At 44.7% G+C, this 16,074-nt stretch overlaps 1 protein-coding gene across 1 annotated transcript; it reads right to left on the bottom strand.

The window, feature by feature from the left end:
- Window positions 1-1,033: 1,033 nt before the first annotated feature.
- LOC311120662 (excitatory amino acid transporter 5-like) lies at window positions 1,034-12,213 on the bottom strand (the record flags this gene model as incomplete). The annotated part of the gene is made up of 9 exons (XM_084195246.1): window positions 1,034-1,195; window positions 3,108-3,222; window positions 3,340-3,474; window positions 3,620-4,048; window positions 4,437-4,536; window positions 4,688-4,941; window positions 10,105-10,320; window positions 10,589-10,668; window positions 12,079-12,213. 9 exons carry the CDS (start codon window positions 12,211-12,213, stop codon window positions 1,034-1,036), a joined length of 1,626 nt encoding a protein of 541 aa, XP_084051372.1.
- Window positions 12,214-16,074: the final 3,861 nt, after the last annotated feature.

The following is a 16,074-nucleotide window of genomic DNA, read 5'->3' as shown; positions in this document are numbered from 1 at the left end:
AATCAATATTCACACTCACAGTTGTGTGTTAAACTACTGTTATATATCTCTAGAACCCTCAAACTCAAATCTGGACCTGGAAGCCAGTTCCACTGCATTTTTTCATTGTTCCCCTCTAATCAGGGACTGGTGTGTGCAATTAATTATCAGGTAGAACAGAAAACCAGCTGGCTCCGGACCATAGGGTAAGAGTTGAATACCCTTGCCCTAGAATATCGTAACTTCATGAAGGTATCCACAACCATTCTGACACCAAACAAGGTTTAAAAAACCTCTGAAAGTGCTTGTCATCTATCTTTACAGTCACTAGTACATAAAACCAAAATGGTGTCCATAATGCCATCTGGTTGCCTAAAAAGTGCGCTGTGCTGCAGTACACTGCGACACCAAAATGGCGTCCTGAGCGGAATTTAACTAAAGATGGAAAACTGACTGACATAACATGCACCTTGGTGGACATATAAGTCCCTGGTAGGTTACAGTAGCCTAGAAATCCAGTCACAAAATGATTAGGAAAACCTGCTTCCTCATCATGGCACAGGTGTGATCATCAGACAGTAAAAAGTTGAACATTTACCAGACACTAACCAAAGCGACTTACTGCACATGTGGGAATCAACCCCAAAACCATTTGTGGTGTGAGAACATCCTGCTCCAACCAACTGATCCACTAGACAACATTGGATAAATGCACATTAGAAAAGTGCAAACTATGTTTCAGTGCAGGGTTGTTTCACAGTCCCATTGTAATTCCCCAGTCCATAGCCATTGATATCAGGAGTCAACTGTATGTATATTACTATAAATAGAATGGTCTCTGTGTTGAAGGCGGGCAGTGCTCCCTGCTGTCTGTCTAGTGAAAGTGTCTCAGACCAAACACCAGGTTTGTCTGTGACGCAGGTTGTTGCAGGGGACGGATTTGTCTGTGACACTGCATGTAGAAGAGGACCGGTTTCTCTGAGATATAGGTTGCAGCCGGGGACCGGTTTCTTTGTAACACAGGTCACAGGTTGTAACAGGGAACAGGTTTCTCCTAAACCTGACACAGGTTGTAGGTAGGGCCAGATCTCTCTGTGACACAGTCACCTTCCACCTCGTAGACATAGTCACAGCGATGGGCATAGTCCATGAGAGGAGCCTCGGACAGGGCACAACTCTGGACACTCTGGCCACCGAAGGAGATCAGTGTGTCCCTCTGCACAAAACACATACACAAAACACACACATAACACACACAGAGAGAGAGCACACAGTTAGCCAAAGAGCAGATTCAAACACACGAAAACCTGGTATTATATAGTTGTATTGTAGAGGGGTTAGGGCTGGGGTCAGTGTAAAGGCGGTATATAGTTGTATTGTAGAGGGGTTAGGGCTGGGGTCAGTGTAAAGGCGGTATATAGTTGTATTGTAGAGGGATTAGGGCTGGGGTCAGTGTAAAGGTGGTATATAGTTGTATTGTAGAGGGGTTAGGGCTGGGGTCAGTGTAAAGGTGGTATATAGTTGTATTGTAGAGGGGTTAGGGCGGGGGTCAATGTAAAGGCGGTATATAGTTGTATTGTAGAGGGGTTAGGGCTTGGGTCAGTGTAAAGGTGGTATATAGTTGTATTGTAGAGAGATTAGGGCTGGGGTCAGTGTAAAGGTGGTATATAGTTGTATTGTAGAGGGGTTAGGGCTGGGGTCAGTATAAAGGTGGTATATAGTTGTATTGTAGAGGGGTTAGGGCGGGGGTCAGTGTAAAGGTGGTATATAGTTGTATTGTAGAGGGATTAGGGCTGGGGTCAGTGTAAAGGTGGTATATAGTTGTATTGTAGAGGGGTTAGGGCTGGGGTCAGTGTAAAGGTGGTATATAGTTGTATTGTAGAGGGGTTAGGGCGGGGGTCAATGTAAAGGCGGTATATAGTTGTATTGTAGAGGGGTTAGGGCTTGGGTCAGTGTAAAGGTGGTATATAGTTGTATTGTAGAGGGGTTAGGGCGGGGGTCAGTGTAAAGGTGGTATATAGTTGTATTGTAGAGGGGTTAGGGCGGGGGTCAGTGTAAAGGTGGTATATAGTTGTATTGTAGAGGGGTTAGGGCTGGGGTCAGTGTAAAGGTGGTATATAGTTGTATTGTAGAGAGGTTAGGGCGGGGGTCAGTGTAAAGGTGGTATATAGTTGTATTGTAGAGGGGTTAGGGCGGGGGTCAGTGTAAAGGTGGTATATAGTTGTATTGTAGAGGGGTTAGGGCGGGGGTCAGTGTAAAGGCGGTATATAGTTGTATTGTAGAGGGGTTAGGGCGGGGGTCAGTGTAAAGGTGGTATATAGTTGTATTGTAGAGGGGTTAGGGCCGGGGTCAGTGTAAAGGTGGTATATAGTTGTATTGTAGAGGGGTTAGGGCTGGGGTCAGAGTAAAGGTGGTATATAGTTGTATTGTAGAGGGGTTAGGGCGGGGGTCAGTGTAAAGGTGGTATATAGTTGTATTGTAGAGGGGTTAGGGCTGGGGTCAGTGTAAAGGTGGTATATAGTTGTATTGTAGAGGGGTTAGGGCGGGGGTCAGTGTAAAGGTGGTATATAGTTGTATTGTAGAGGGGTTAGGGCTGGGGTCAGTGTAAAGGTGGTATATAGTTGTATTGTAGAGGGGTTAGGGCTTGGTTCAGTGTAAAGGTGGTATATAGTTGTATTGTAGAGGGGTTAGGGCTGGGGTCAGTGTAAAGGTGGTATATAGTTGTATTGTAGAGGGGTTAGGGCTGGGGTCAGAGTAAAGGTGGTATATAGTTGTATTGTAGAGGGGTTAGGGCGGGGGTCAGTGTAAAGGCGGTATATAGTTGTATTGTAGAGGGGTTAGGGCGGGGGTCAGTGTAAAGGTGGTATATAGTTGTATTGTAGAGGGGTTAGGGCGGGGGTCAGTGTAAAGGTGGTATATAGTTGTATTGTAGAGGGGTTAGGGCGGGGGTCAGTGTAAAGGTGGTATATAGTTGTATTGTAGAGGGGTTAGGGCGGGGGTCAGTGTAAAGGCGGTATATAGTTGTATTGTAGAGGGGTTAGGGCGGGGGTCAGTGTAAAGGCGGTATATAGTTGTATTGTAGAGGGGTTAGGGCGGGGGTCAGTGTAAAGGTGGTATATCGTTGTTACCCGGCCGGAGTTAGAGGTTGACTCCCTCCTCTCAAAGTCCTTCTTACAGAGGTGACACATGATGCCTGCAGCCAGGGCGTCTCCCAACACATTGATCATGGTACGGAAACGATCCCTGCCAGACACAACCAACAGAGGGAACTTATATTTACTGTTTAAAGTATCTATAGTGCGTTTCTGTCAGATGCTCACAGGACTCAGTCCACAAACACTCTCACGGTCAGACACTTACAGGACCCAGTCAATGGCCACGATCAGTGTGATGTCAGCGGGCGGCAGCCCCACGGAGGTCAAGACGATCACCATGGTAACCAGACCTGCCTGCGGAATCCCAGCAGCCCCGATACTGGCTGCTGTTGCTGTGATACTGAAGAGACAAGAGCAGGGTCAGAGTGTGTGTGTGTGTGTGTGTGTGTGTGTGTGTGTGTGTGTGGTTGCAGTGACAGAAAGTAACTAAGGGTGTGTATGCGTATGTGAGAGACAGAGTGAGTGCTTGTGTAGACAGTCCTCACCTGATGGTGACCAGCTGACCAAAGTCTAGTTCGTACTCGTTGACCTGCGCGATAAAAATGGCTGCCACGGCCTCGTAGAGGGCTGTCCCGTCCATGTTGATGGTGGCTCCCACTGGAAGGACAAACCTGGCAATCTGTCTGTCCACTCCACAGTTCTCCAACAGACACTTCATGGTGATGGGCAGGGTGGCGGAACTGGAGGAGGTTGCCAGGGCGATGACCAGAGCCTGTAGCAGGCCTCTGATGTAGGTGAAGGGGTTTTTGCGTGTGATTATAAAGTAGAAGAGCGGCAGCAGGATGAGTCCGTGGACAAACAGGCCGGCTAACACTGTGATGAAGTACATCCCCAGCTTCTCTCCCAGGTGGGCGGGGTCATGCATGTCCAGGATCTTCCCCGCTACCAGGAACACAATCCCGAATGGGAAATACCTGGAAATAGATAAATAAATGATAAATACCTGAAAATAAATTAGGCGAGCAAGCAATGTGCGGACTGGGCCCTTGTTGTGATCATGTCTCTGTCCACTAGGCGTTGTCATGCCCCCTGTGTTTTGGGCTTTCTAAGAACTAAAGCAGCTTTGGGTCGACCTGGCTCACCTTGATAACCTGCCACTCCTGAAATGCAGACTTATACTGAGCTAATGACTAAGGTCTAGGGGAAGAGAGGAGGGGGGAAGATGTGTGTGTGTGTTGGTGAGGTCCACTTCTAATCTAAATCTAAATGAATCTCAATCTAGCCAGATCAGGATTACCAGACATTTACATGTGAAGGAGAGTTCAGACAAGTGACTTTGCTGTGTGTGTCTCACCAACTCACCACATGGCAGCAGTGATGATCTTCATAACACACTCGTTGACACACTGACACACATTGACCAGTGGAGCACCTCTCTCTCCCATCTTCCCCAGGAGCAGGCCTGCACAGAGAAAACACACAGGGTCAGAAACAGGGGTGATTGGAAGGGTGTGTGTGTGTGTACTTGTGTATCCAGTGTGTCATTTGTGTGTGTTCATTCATGCATACTATGTGTGTGTGTGTGTGTGTGTGTGTGTGTGTGTGTGTCTCACCCATAGTAGCAGAGAATATGACAATCCCTAGTACGTTCATGCCAGAGCTGTGGCCAGGGACAATCTTGTACTTGATGTCTGGAGCTGGGGTGATCTCCAGGAAGACAGGGTGGCCCAGCTGAGGGTTGTTGTGGTCGGGCATCACGTAGACGTAGTTAGCCTGGGACTCTACCACACTGGAGGCCACAATGGGCACCAGGTCTGTACGGTACTGTTGAAAAGTTGCCTCTATCAGATTGGAGGGAATCATGTTCCTGTCAAAGAGAGGTAGAATAACATGTTAACCATAAATCTACAACATTATTGGATGTATGATTGGAGTTATTCCCTGAGTAATGGGGTGATAATAAAACAGTTTATATGATGTGTCATGTCATATTGTCAGATCTGATTTGTTCCGATTTTTTGGGCGAAATCTCTATGAGTATGTAAGATGTCAGAAGGTTGGGGTATCTGCTTTCTGTCATCGTCTCAGTCTTATCCTGAGTAGGGTCAATTTCTCCTGGTCAGGCCAGAAGCCAAGAGGTCCTCTGTCTCAGAAAGACTTAACAAGACCCTGGACAGAGAGCATGCTGGCATATACCCATAGACTTCCAGTCATTGCGCTAACGCTAGTTAGCATTGGCTTGTGAAACAACCTCTAATTTCCTTCATACTGCACACATAGACATAAAAATGGTATCCACAAGTTCATCTGACTCTAGGGAAGTAGATAAAGGGCATCATTGCCAAAATCCAGAAGTATCCCTTTAAGCTGTCAACCAAACCACAAAACCTGTAGATAGACACAAGGTAACCAAAAGGTTCAATTTCCCAAAAGCCAAAGTCGTTGCTCTGACTAGGGTCGTTGTTGACCAAAAGACTTCTCTTCATAGTTGGTCTCATATTCTCCTGCACCGTGAGTATGTTTCAGCTGTTCTGCAGTCTTCCTCATAACAAAAGCCATGTCGAAATAATAAAGTTGTAAGAATTATGTCACAATGTGGTAATATCACCAGGCTGGTTGCCTGTGTTGGTGGTTAAGAGTCCTCATCATTAGGAGTCCTGGTGTATTCATAAAGGATAATGTTACAGCCACTGCCACAGGGCCAGTAAGCCTATCAGACGTGTGACAAATGATCTAAAGCACCACTGACAGTCAAACAGCCTACATCCGCCCGCCCGTACACAGCTTTCACTAAAAATACCCATAATCCTCTGGGCTTTGGAGGATTCTTCACACGGAGGGCCTAAGCCACTGCCGGTCCTCGGCGGCCCTGCAGTGTGTTCTGGGTAAAGCATTTAGGACACGGTGTGTTCTGAGAAGATAGAGACTTAGCTGTCACTGGAGTAAATTCTGCCAAAGGGGTAAAATGAGCCACCCTTGTTTCAAAATTAATAATTTGACCAAATATTTAGGAAGAGGTCATCATTTTATGGAGTCTGTGATGGAAGAAACCACATGGAAAAAGTGGTAAGCAAGTTAGGTCCAAAAAACAGATTATAACCAAATCAAATCAATTTATTGTGTTAGAGGTTTCATGATGCTTGTATCTAAACCAAAGTAGATAATTTAAAGATTGTTCTATACATCAGTTGGGGTCTCTAGAAGCTTCAATATGAGGTCCTAAACCTAGCATGAAAGTGCATCCTTGTAGCTGTGTGGGCTAATATAGTCAAAATGTTTGCCTTGGGGTATGTCGAGCCAATGGTTGAACCATGGCAAGTTGAGCAAATTGAAGTGTTGTCGTCCCAGGTGTAATGCAAGGCATTATTGCTGGGATATGATTGAACAACAGGGCCTGGTCTATGTTAAAATATGCTTAAAATGATTAAAATACTAAAAAGTGATTGTGTTCAATTGTTTTTGGGAAATAAAGATAGACATGGTTTTAAAAAGGTAGTGGTAATATTTCATTCAGTAGAGAAATTTGTAGGCAGCTTAACTTACCCACGGCTCAACTTACCCCATACAGTGCATTCAGAAAGTATTCAGACCCCTTGACGTTTTCCACATTTTGTTATGTTACTACGTTACAGTTTTATTCTAAAATGGATAAAATTGTTTTTTTCCCCTCATCAATCTACACACAATAACAAAGCAAAAACAGGTTTAGATTTTTTTTGCACATTTCAATTTTTTTTAAAACTGAAATATCACATTTACAGTGATGTGTGCATACATTTTTACGTATGGGTGTTCCCGGGGATCGAACCCACTACCGTGGCGTCACAAGCACCATGCTTTACCAATTGAGCTACAGAGGACCACATTATTCAAGTATTCAGATCCTTTACTCAGTACTTTGTTGAAGCACCTTTGGCAGCGATTACAGCCTCGAGTCTTCTTGGGTATGACGCTACAAGCTTGGCACACCTGTATTTGGGGAGTTTCTCCCATTTTTCTCTGCAGATCCTCTCAAGCTCCATCAGGTTGGATGGGGAGCGTCACTGCGTTGTCTTGGCTGTGTGCTTATGGTCGTTGTCCTGTTGGCAGGTGAAACTTCACCCCAGTCTGAGGTCCTGAGCGCTCTGGAGTACGTTTTTATCAAGGATCGCTATACTTTGTTCCGTTCATCTTTCCTTCGATCCTGTCTAGTCTCCCAGTCCCTGCCGCTGAAAAACATCCCCACAGCATGATGCTGCCACCACCATGCTTCGCCGTAGGGATGGTGCCAGGTTTCCTCCAGATGTGACGCTTGGCGTTCAGGCCAAAGAGTTCAATCTTGGTTTCATCAGACCAGAGGTCCTTTAGGTGTCTTTTGGCAAACTCCAAGCGGGTTGTCATGTGTCTTTTACTGAGGAGTTGCTGCCGTTTGGCCACTCTACCATAAAGGCCTGATTGGTGGTGTGCTGCTGAGATGGTTGTCATTCTGGAAGGTTCTCCCATCTCCACAGAGGAACTCTGGAGCTCTACCAGAGTGACCATCGGATTCTTGGTCACCTCCCTGACCAAGGCCCTTCACCCCCGATTGCTCAGTTTGGCCGGGAGGCCAGCTCTAGGGAGAGTCTTGGTGGTTCCAAACTTCTTCCATTTAAGAATGATGAAGGCCACTGTGTTCTTGGGACCTTCAATGCTGCAGAAATGTTTTGGTACCCTTACCTAGATCTGTGCCTCGACACAATCCTGTCTCGGAGCTCTACGGACAATTCCTTTGACCTCATGGGTTGGTTTTTGCTCTGACATACACTGTCAACTGTGAGACCTTATATAGACATGTGTGTGCCTTTCCAAATTATGTCCAATCAAATGAATTTACCACAGGTGGACTCCAATCAAGTTGTAGAAACATCTCAAGGATGATCAATGGAAACAGGATGCACCTGAGCTCAATTTCGAGTCACATAGCAAATGGTCAGAATACTTATGTACATTTCTAAAAACCTGTTTTCGCTTTGTCATTATGGGGTATTGTGTGTAGATTGATGAGGGAAAAAAATAATTTAATCCATTTTAGAATAAGGTTGCAACGTAACAAAATGTGGAAAAACGGAAGGGGTCTGAATACTTTCCGAATGCACTGTACCTGGGGTAAGTTGTGCCAAGAGACCACTTATTTTGGGAAAAGCTATGTTTTTCCAGGGATACATCCTGAAATATATCTCTTTGTTAGAAATAATACTGTATTTCCCTAGACTAAGTGATACTGAATGTAAAAATGGCTCAAATTACCCCACTCTCCCCTAATGAGGCCTATTACTAACATGGTCCGCTGGGGTGTTGACTTGTTTCAGAGGTGCTTATGAACAATATAACCAATAGAATCGTCCCAAAGGTACAAATTCCTCAAGCCACGTGAGCTAAATGACCTTGTACTGGTGTTGTTGTTTTAAATGCTATTTACAACCTAAAGACCCCTACTTAATACACGCTTCCAGGTAGCTGTATTTAGCTGTACTAGGTGGATTGGGGTGGACTGGAGTTCACTGGTTCTGTACTAGTTTACTGGTTTAAAATGGTGAGTAAATCCACACAGAACCACAACACTGCTAATGATCCAGAAGAGAAAACAAACAAGAAAAGATTGGATTCCTTGAAGAGTCAGTATTAGCAGGCTATTTAGCTAGCAGGGTCTTTGCTAAATGGTTCTAATCATAGGAACCTCCCTGAATGTTGTCTTGTAAACAGATTTGTGACATACCTGCTTTTACCTTCCTTCTGGTCCTAGGCCGACATTCCAGCCTGGTCTCATAGACTAGACGTAACATAGTAAATGTAAATCCGGGACACTCAAATTAGTATGATATGTTATGTTTGGTATGGTTACATAAGACAGATGGTTATTTACGGCAAAAACGAAAGTAGGGTGGTTGAAATGGGTGGATGGGTGGGTATTACACGACCGTCTACCAACTCAAAGTTTGCGAGTTCAAATCTCATCACGGACAACTTTAGCTAATTAGCTACTTTTTATTACTTACTACTTTTTAGCTACTTTGCAACTACTTAGCATGTTAGCTAATCCTTCTCCTAATCTTAACCTATTTAGCTAACCGTTCCCCTAACCTTAACCCTTTAGGCTAACCCTTCTCCTAACCCTAACCCTAACCCTAACCTTAACCCTTTAACCTAGCTCCTAATCTTAACCCTAACCTTAACCCCTAACCCCTAGCCTAGCTATCGTTACCCAGCTAGCAAAAATTAGGCACCTAGCTAGAATTCCTAACATATCATACGTTCACAAATTAATACATACCATACGAAACGTAACATATCATATTAAATGGAGTGTCCCGGATGTACGTACAAAATAATACGAAATGCTCTGAATCCAGGTTGGGGATTCAATCAAAGGCGCATTGTGGTTAAGCCCATTGCTCTTGAATTTTAAAGGTAATTTACACTTGAGCCGACATCCACAGCGTTTACCAAGAATGCGATCTCCACCAACGTCAGGAACATTGCCTTTACATGGCGCATTGTCCATAATGCAATGCGCTTGTACACAACGCGCCTTTTGTTGAATCCCGGCCCAACACAACCTTTATGGTTTATACTTAGCTGAGGTAAACTGGAGTTCACTGAGTTTACTGGTTTACTGGTTGACTGGTCTATTGATGGGTTAATCCACACAGACCGCGACAGGAAGATACAGATAGAAAATATTGTATTATTTCAAACGTCTGTATTAGCAGAGCAGTCCGAATCTTTTGTCTGAGTCTTGTGGAAATCTTTAATCTCGTCCCATGAGAGATGTTAAGGATGAACAGGTGGGTGCTAAATATCTTAGACTGACTAAAGACAGGAAACTTGGGAATCTGCTACAGTCAACTCCTGATACAGGCAATGTGTCTGTTGGCCATGCTATTCAAATATGGCCGTCAAGATACTTCACCATGTGTATGTGCATACGTGCGCGTTTGTCTGTGCGTGCGTGTTTGCGTGCGTCCGTGTGTGTGTGCGTAGGAATGCTTGCTTGTGTGCACTGTATATGTACCTGATGAGGTCCAGCAGAGCGTCAGCAGAAGTCATGACGGGCCCTGACCCTCCTCTGTGCCCGTCCTTCTCTGTGCCCGTACCAGGGTGGATGACCAGCACCAGGATGATGCCAACGATGACGGCGATGAAGGTGGTCCACAGGTAGTAGGTGATGGTAAGGACCCCCAGCCGTCCACTGGCCTTAGTGTCCATGGCTGACAGCCCCGACATCAGACTGGCCAGGGAGTTAGGATTCATAGAGCATTCGGTTAGCATTCTCTTTCATTAGAACTCCTAGAGAAGTCATTTAGTGTTCTATTTCATTAGAATTCCTAGAGTATTCATTTAGTGTTGTATTCCATTAGAATTCATAAAGTATTTGGTTAGCATCTCATTCCATTAGAATGTATAGAGCGTTCTATTGAAGTAGCATGGGTTCTGGTGTAGACCAGAGAGAAGAGCAGTAGGGACATGGGGAACAGACAGTAGTGATGATGTGTTACCTGGATGTGATGAGAGGCAGGATCAGCATCTTCAACATCCTCATCAGCAGTTCTCCAGGGAATGAGAAGTAGATCTTAGCCTGGAGAGGGGAGACAACACTCTGGGTCAGGGGACATGTTGTACATGGCAGACCTGGGGCAAATACGTACAGTAGGTAAAATGCTTACAATTACATGAGGTGGGCAACATTTGCACTTCAGGGACTACACCATTGGTTCCATTGTACCAGGTCAGCTTAGACAAGTCCACTTCAAGGTACCTAGTATGTTTTACAATGTATATTTTTGTTGTCCATTTTGTTAAGTTTTTACATGACTAATAAAGTTAAATCAATCAATCGTTCTCAAGTGACATGCTTTCCCATTGGGCTAAGCTTGATGCTGTGTATTTGTTGACAGGTTGAAGTTAGCGCTGATGCAGATTACAACAGTGCTTCAGAAAATTAGAAGCTGCTGACCCATTAATCCACTATTAAAATAGTAGATGTCAAGGGTTGGATTACCATGGCTACTCTTGACCCAGGTAGAGCAGTCCAACCCCTCTGTAGCTAAGTGTATCAGTACTGCATAACTGGGATGTGCAGGTTATTTACATTTACATCATTTAGCAGACGCTCTTATCCAGAGCAACTTACAGTTATCAAGCAAATATCATTTTTTAAAATCTTCATACTGGCCCCCTGTGGGAATCGAACGCACAACCCTGGCGTTGCAAACGCAATGCTCTACCCATTCCCTCCCCTAGACAAATTGTGCGCCACCCCATTGGTCTCCTGGTTGCGGCCGGCTACAGCAGAGCCTGGATTCGAACCAGGATCTCTAGTGGCACAGCTAGCACTGCGATGCAGTGCCTTAGACCACTGCGCCACTTGGGAGGTAATGGTTCAGTTGATATTGATGCATTGCATCTGTTCTGAATTCAATACAGCAGTTATCGATCTGCAGTCAGAGTAGTTTCCCATGTCAACAATATGGTAAAAGCTTTGTGAGTCGGGGTTTTATGTGGTGTCAAAGTATCTTGCTGGTCACTCTCTCTTTGGTCTCTGTCTGCACTATCCCAGTGTAAGACCTCTCAACCAACCCCTCAGTGGTTTACTGTACTTCTGATTTAAAGCCCATTGCACCAGAGACATTTGTAAAGGTGACCCAATGGACTCAAAGCCCTCTGTGTTTACACTATCCCCCTGTCTAAGACCCAAAGCCCTCTGTGTCAACACTATCACCCTGTCTAAGACCCAAAGCCTTCTGTGTTAACACTATCCCCCTGTCTAAGACCCAAAGCCCTCTGTGTTAACACTATCCCCCTGTCTAAGACCCAATGCCCTCTGTGTTAACACATCTCTCTCTAGGATGCCTGAGTGCTACAGACCTTAGGCCCACTGGAACCAAAACCTTGTTGCATGGCTCAGTAGCTGTGTGTGTGTGTGTGTGTGTGTGTGTGTGTGTGTGTGTGTGTGTGTGTGTGTGTGTGTGTGTGTGCGCCTCCGTACCTGCGTGGAGAGGTTTAAACTGCGGAGGGAGAAGCCGAGCACACAGCCAGAAACCACGGCGATGACCGAGAGCGTCAGCAGCCCGTTGCGTTTACAGTAGTCCTTGATGTACGCCCACACCTTCACAGAGACCATGCTCTTTATAATGTGCTTTATGCACTCCATCCTGAGGCCGAGTTACTCCACGGGCTAAAAGAAAGAGACGAGAGAAGAGATAGGACTGCAGGCCCAAGGTCCTGCCTTACATCCAGTCAACAAATGATTCCCAAACTGGTGGGTCGAGAGCCACTGGTGGGTCCCACCTGATTCCCTTTAGGTCCCTGTTCAATACCCTGTCCTGGCTTGAAATATGTCTCTACTTCCTCTTGATGGTTCACAAGAAAACTCCAAAAGCTTTAGGTGGATCCCTGCTGTAATTCATGTGGTGAAATCACTAAGGAACGATCCTGGCCATTGCAGAAACTAAAGGATAGCTGACGTTGCAGCAGGACTAGCTATCGGTGCGTCCAGCCAGAGAGTCAGTCAGCCACACACTAGCTGATCTAAACGGTTGGTCAGAGAGGAGGTGGACAGGGTAAGTCTCTGTAAACCTCCTTCAGGAGATTAAGCCCTTGAAAGTAATGCTTCCTAGAGTCTCAGGCACACACAACATCCCCATGTGATTACCAGGTTTTAGGTCAGTACCGGTCCCTGACACTCACTCCCAATAATAACCCATTATGGCTTGTTACCACTGACTGACTAGGAACTTCCTTTATTCAGAAAGACTAAGGACTTACGACTGCTTAAGTCAGTTAATTTCAATAATTATTTAAAAAGTTGACCCCGCCTCAAAATAACAGTTGTCAAAGCCCTGAATGACAACACAGACTAATTAACAGTGAAGTATGTTAATATGAAAATCAAGCATGTATATAGTAATAATAATATGCCACTTAGCAGACACTTTTATCCAAAGCAACTTACAGTCACGCGTGCATTCATTTTGTGTATGGGTGGTCCCAGGGATCGAACCCACTACCCTGGCATTACAAGTGCCATGCTCTACCAGCTGAGCTACAGAGGACCACATGAATGGTATATAGGCCTTATGAATGGTTTGTTGAGGATTAAAGTGACATCCACTACAGAGAAAACAATCAAACAACACATTGGAACACTTTGCATGCTAAATCAAGACTGCCAATCAAGAAAAGCAACCAAACACTGATCCTTATTGGGCTCCTCAGTTGGATCTCTACAGGAATCTTTAACCCTACACTGGAAAAAACAACAGGTCTACATCCACTGGTGGGGGCTTTTTAATTGCTCCCCCCTTCCCCTACCATTGGTGAAGGATGTTCCTTTGTTGTGTGTTGTTGCCTAAGCTTAGTGATTATTTATCCCTGTTGGTCTATTCAGGGCCCACATGTGCTTCTCCCAGCAGTCATGTCAGGACTTAAAGGGATTGGCTGCTGGCTGCTAGCACGCTAAGTATGAGTTTCCCAGAGAACTGAGTTACTGTACTACAGGGTACTACTAGAAAGACCATACTGAACAGGAAGCAGCATGTTTTCATTCAGGAGGAAACTGCATTGATACACTGGCTCTAGTCTGACTGGTATAGAGTATTCATAGAGCTCAAATCAGGACTCAGCACAGAGCAGAGACTCAGTTAATTAACCAGAGTATTGCTTTTTGAACTTCCATCTTACTCCTATCTCTACATTTATTTAATTACATTGAGACATTTATATGGTTCAGAATGTTCCATTAGTTACAGTATTTGCAAATACATTTTTGTTAGTTTGTCACATGCACAGGTACACTTGCTACCCAACATTGTAGTATTCAATATCAATATAGTAATAAGACTAATTAAAAATAAGAAATAAGAGAAGAAGTTACTGTATATACAGGGTCAGTACCAGTACCACAGAGAGGAAGCTATATACAGGGTCAGTGTCAGTACCACAGAGAGGAAGCTATATACAGGGTCAGTGTTCAGTACCACAGAGAGGAAGCTATATACAGGGTCAGTACCAGTACCACAGAGAGGAAGCTATATACAGGGTCAGTGCCAGTACCACAGAGAGGAAGCTATATACAGGGTCAGTACCAGTACCACAGAGAGGAAGCTATATACAGGGTCAGTACCAGTACCACAGAGAGGAAGCTATATACAGGGTCAGTACCAGTACCACAGAGAGGAAGCTATATACAGGGTCAGTACCAGTACCACAGAGAGGAAGCTATATACAGGGTCAGTACCAGTACCACAGAGAGGAAGCTATATACAGGGTCAGTGTCAGTACCACAGAGAGGAAGCTGTGTGTGTGTGTGTGTGTGTGTGTGTGTGTGTGTGTGTGTGTGTGTGTGTGTGTGTGCAAGTGTCAGTATAGGCGTGATAGGTGGATGTACATGTAAACAGAGCTGAAAAGTGAGCAGGAATATATAAATACTGATGGTAATATACTAGTGGTAATATATACAAATGAACAGGAGTAATATTGACCAGTAGCAGGATAAATAAATAAATGGTAATGGTAATGGCAATCAATAATCAATTAATAGCAGTGTACTCGGGGCTCCCGAGTGGCGCAGCGGTCTAAGGCACTGCATCTCAGTGCTTGAGGCGTCACTACAGGCTGTGGTTGGGAGTCCCATAGGGCGGCGCACAATTGGCCAAGCGTCGTCTGGGTTTGGCCGGGATAGGCCGTCATTGTAAATAAGAATTTGTTCTTAACTGACTTGTCTAGTTAAATAAATAAAAAGTACTGGTAGTAATAAATAAAGTAATTAAATTAATAATAATTTGAGAAGCAGCGTAGGTGTGAGGGGGAGCAGAAGTAGTTGTCAGACATTTATGGCCAGGGGAAAGAAGCTGTTTAGGAGTTTGTCTGAGCCTTGATGCACTGGTACTGCCTGCCGGACTGGAGCGTGGAGAACAGTCCATGTCTCTGCAATTTATCAGGCCTTTCTCAGACACAACTTGCCATGTAGGTCCTGGATGGCTGAGGTCACCCCCAGTGATGCGCTGGGGCATCCGCACCACCCTCTATAGGGCCTTCTGGTCGAGGGCGGTGCAGTTGCCATACCAGACGGTGATACAACCAGTCAGGATGCTCTCGATGGTGCAGCTTTAAAAGTTCCTAGGCATCTGTTAACACAAACTCTCCAAGGACCTTGATGACTGCCTAGTGTTTCCTTTACAGACAGTGGTTTAGAACCAGGACATTTTCCTGATTCAGAGACATTGTTTTGCTCATCTAGAGGGTCACATGACAATAAAAAATGCTTTAGGTGGTGAAGCCTTATCTGAGTGTCCCATAATGTAGCTCAAATCAAATTAAATCAAATTGTATTTGTCACATGCGCCGAATACAACAGGTGTTGACCTTACAGTGAAATGCTTACTTACAAGGTCTTAACCAACAATGTAGTTTTAAGAAAGAATACCTAAAAAAATAAGAAATAAAAGTAACAAATAATTAAAGAGCAGCAGTAAAATAACAATAGCGAGGCTATATACAGGGGGTACCGGTACCGAGTCAATGTGCGGGGGCACCGGTTAGTCAAGGTAATTGAGGTAATATGTGCATGTAGGTAGGTATTAAAGTGACTATACATACAGTGAGGGAAAAAAGTATTAGATCCCCTGCTGATTTTGTACGTTTGCCCACTGACAAAGAAATGATCAGTCTATAATTTTAATGGTATGTTTATTTCAACAGTGAGAGACAGAATAACAACAAAAACATCCAGAAAAACGCATGTAAAAAATGTTATAAATTGATTTGCATTTTAATGAGGGAATAAGTATTTGACCCCTCTGCAAAACATGACTTAGTACTTGGTAGCAAAACCCTTGTTGGCAATCACAGAGGTCAGACGTTTCTTGTAGTTGGCCACCAGGTTTGCACACATCTCAGGAGGGATTTTGTCCCACTCCTCTTTGCAGATCTTCTCCAAGTCATTAAGGTTTCGAGGCTGACGTTTGGCAACTCGAACCTTCAG

The sequence above is a fragment of the Coregonus lavaretus genome, assembly GCF_964263955.1.
Source record: "Coregonus lavaretus genome assembly, contig: HAP1_SCAFFOLD_579, whole genome shotgun sequence".
NCBI classification, from domain to species: domain Eukaryota; kingdom Metazoa; phylum Chordata; class Actinopteri; order Salmoniformes; family Salmonidae; genus Coregonus; species Coregonus lavaretus.
Note: the sequence above shows the minus strand (reverse complement) of the source record. Positions and strands in the feature narration are given on the sequence as shown.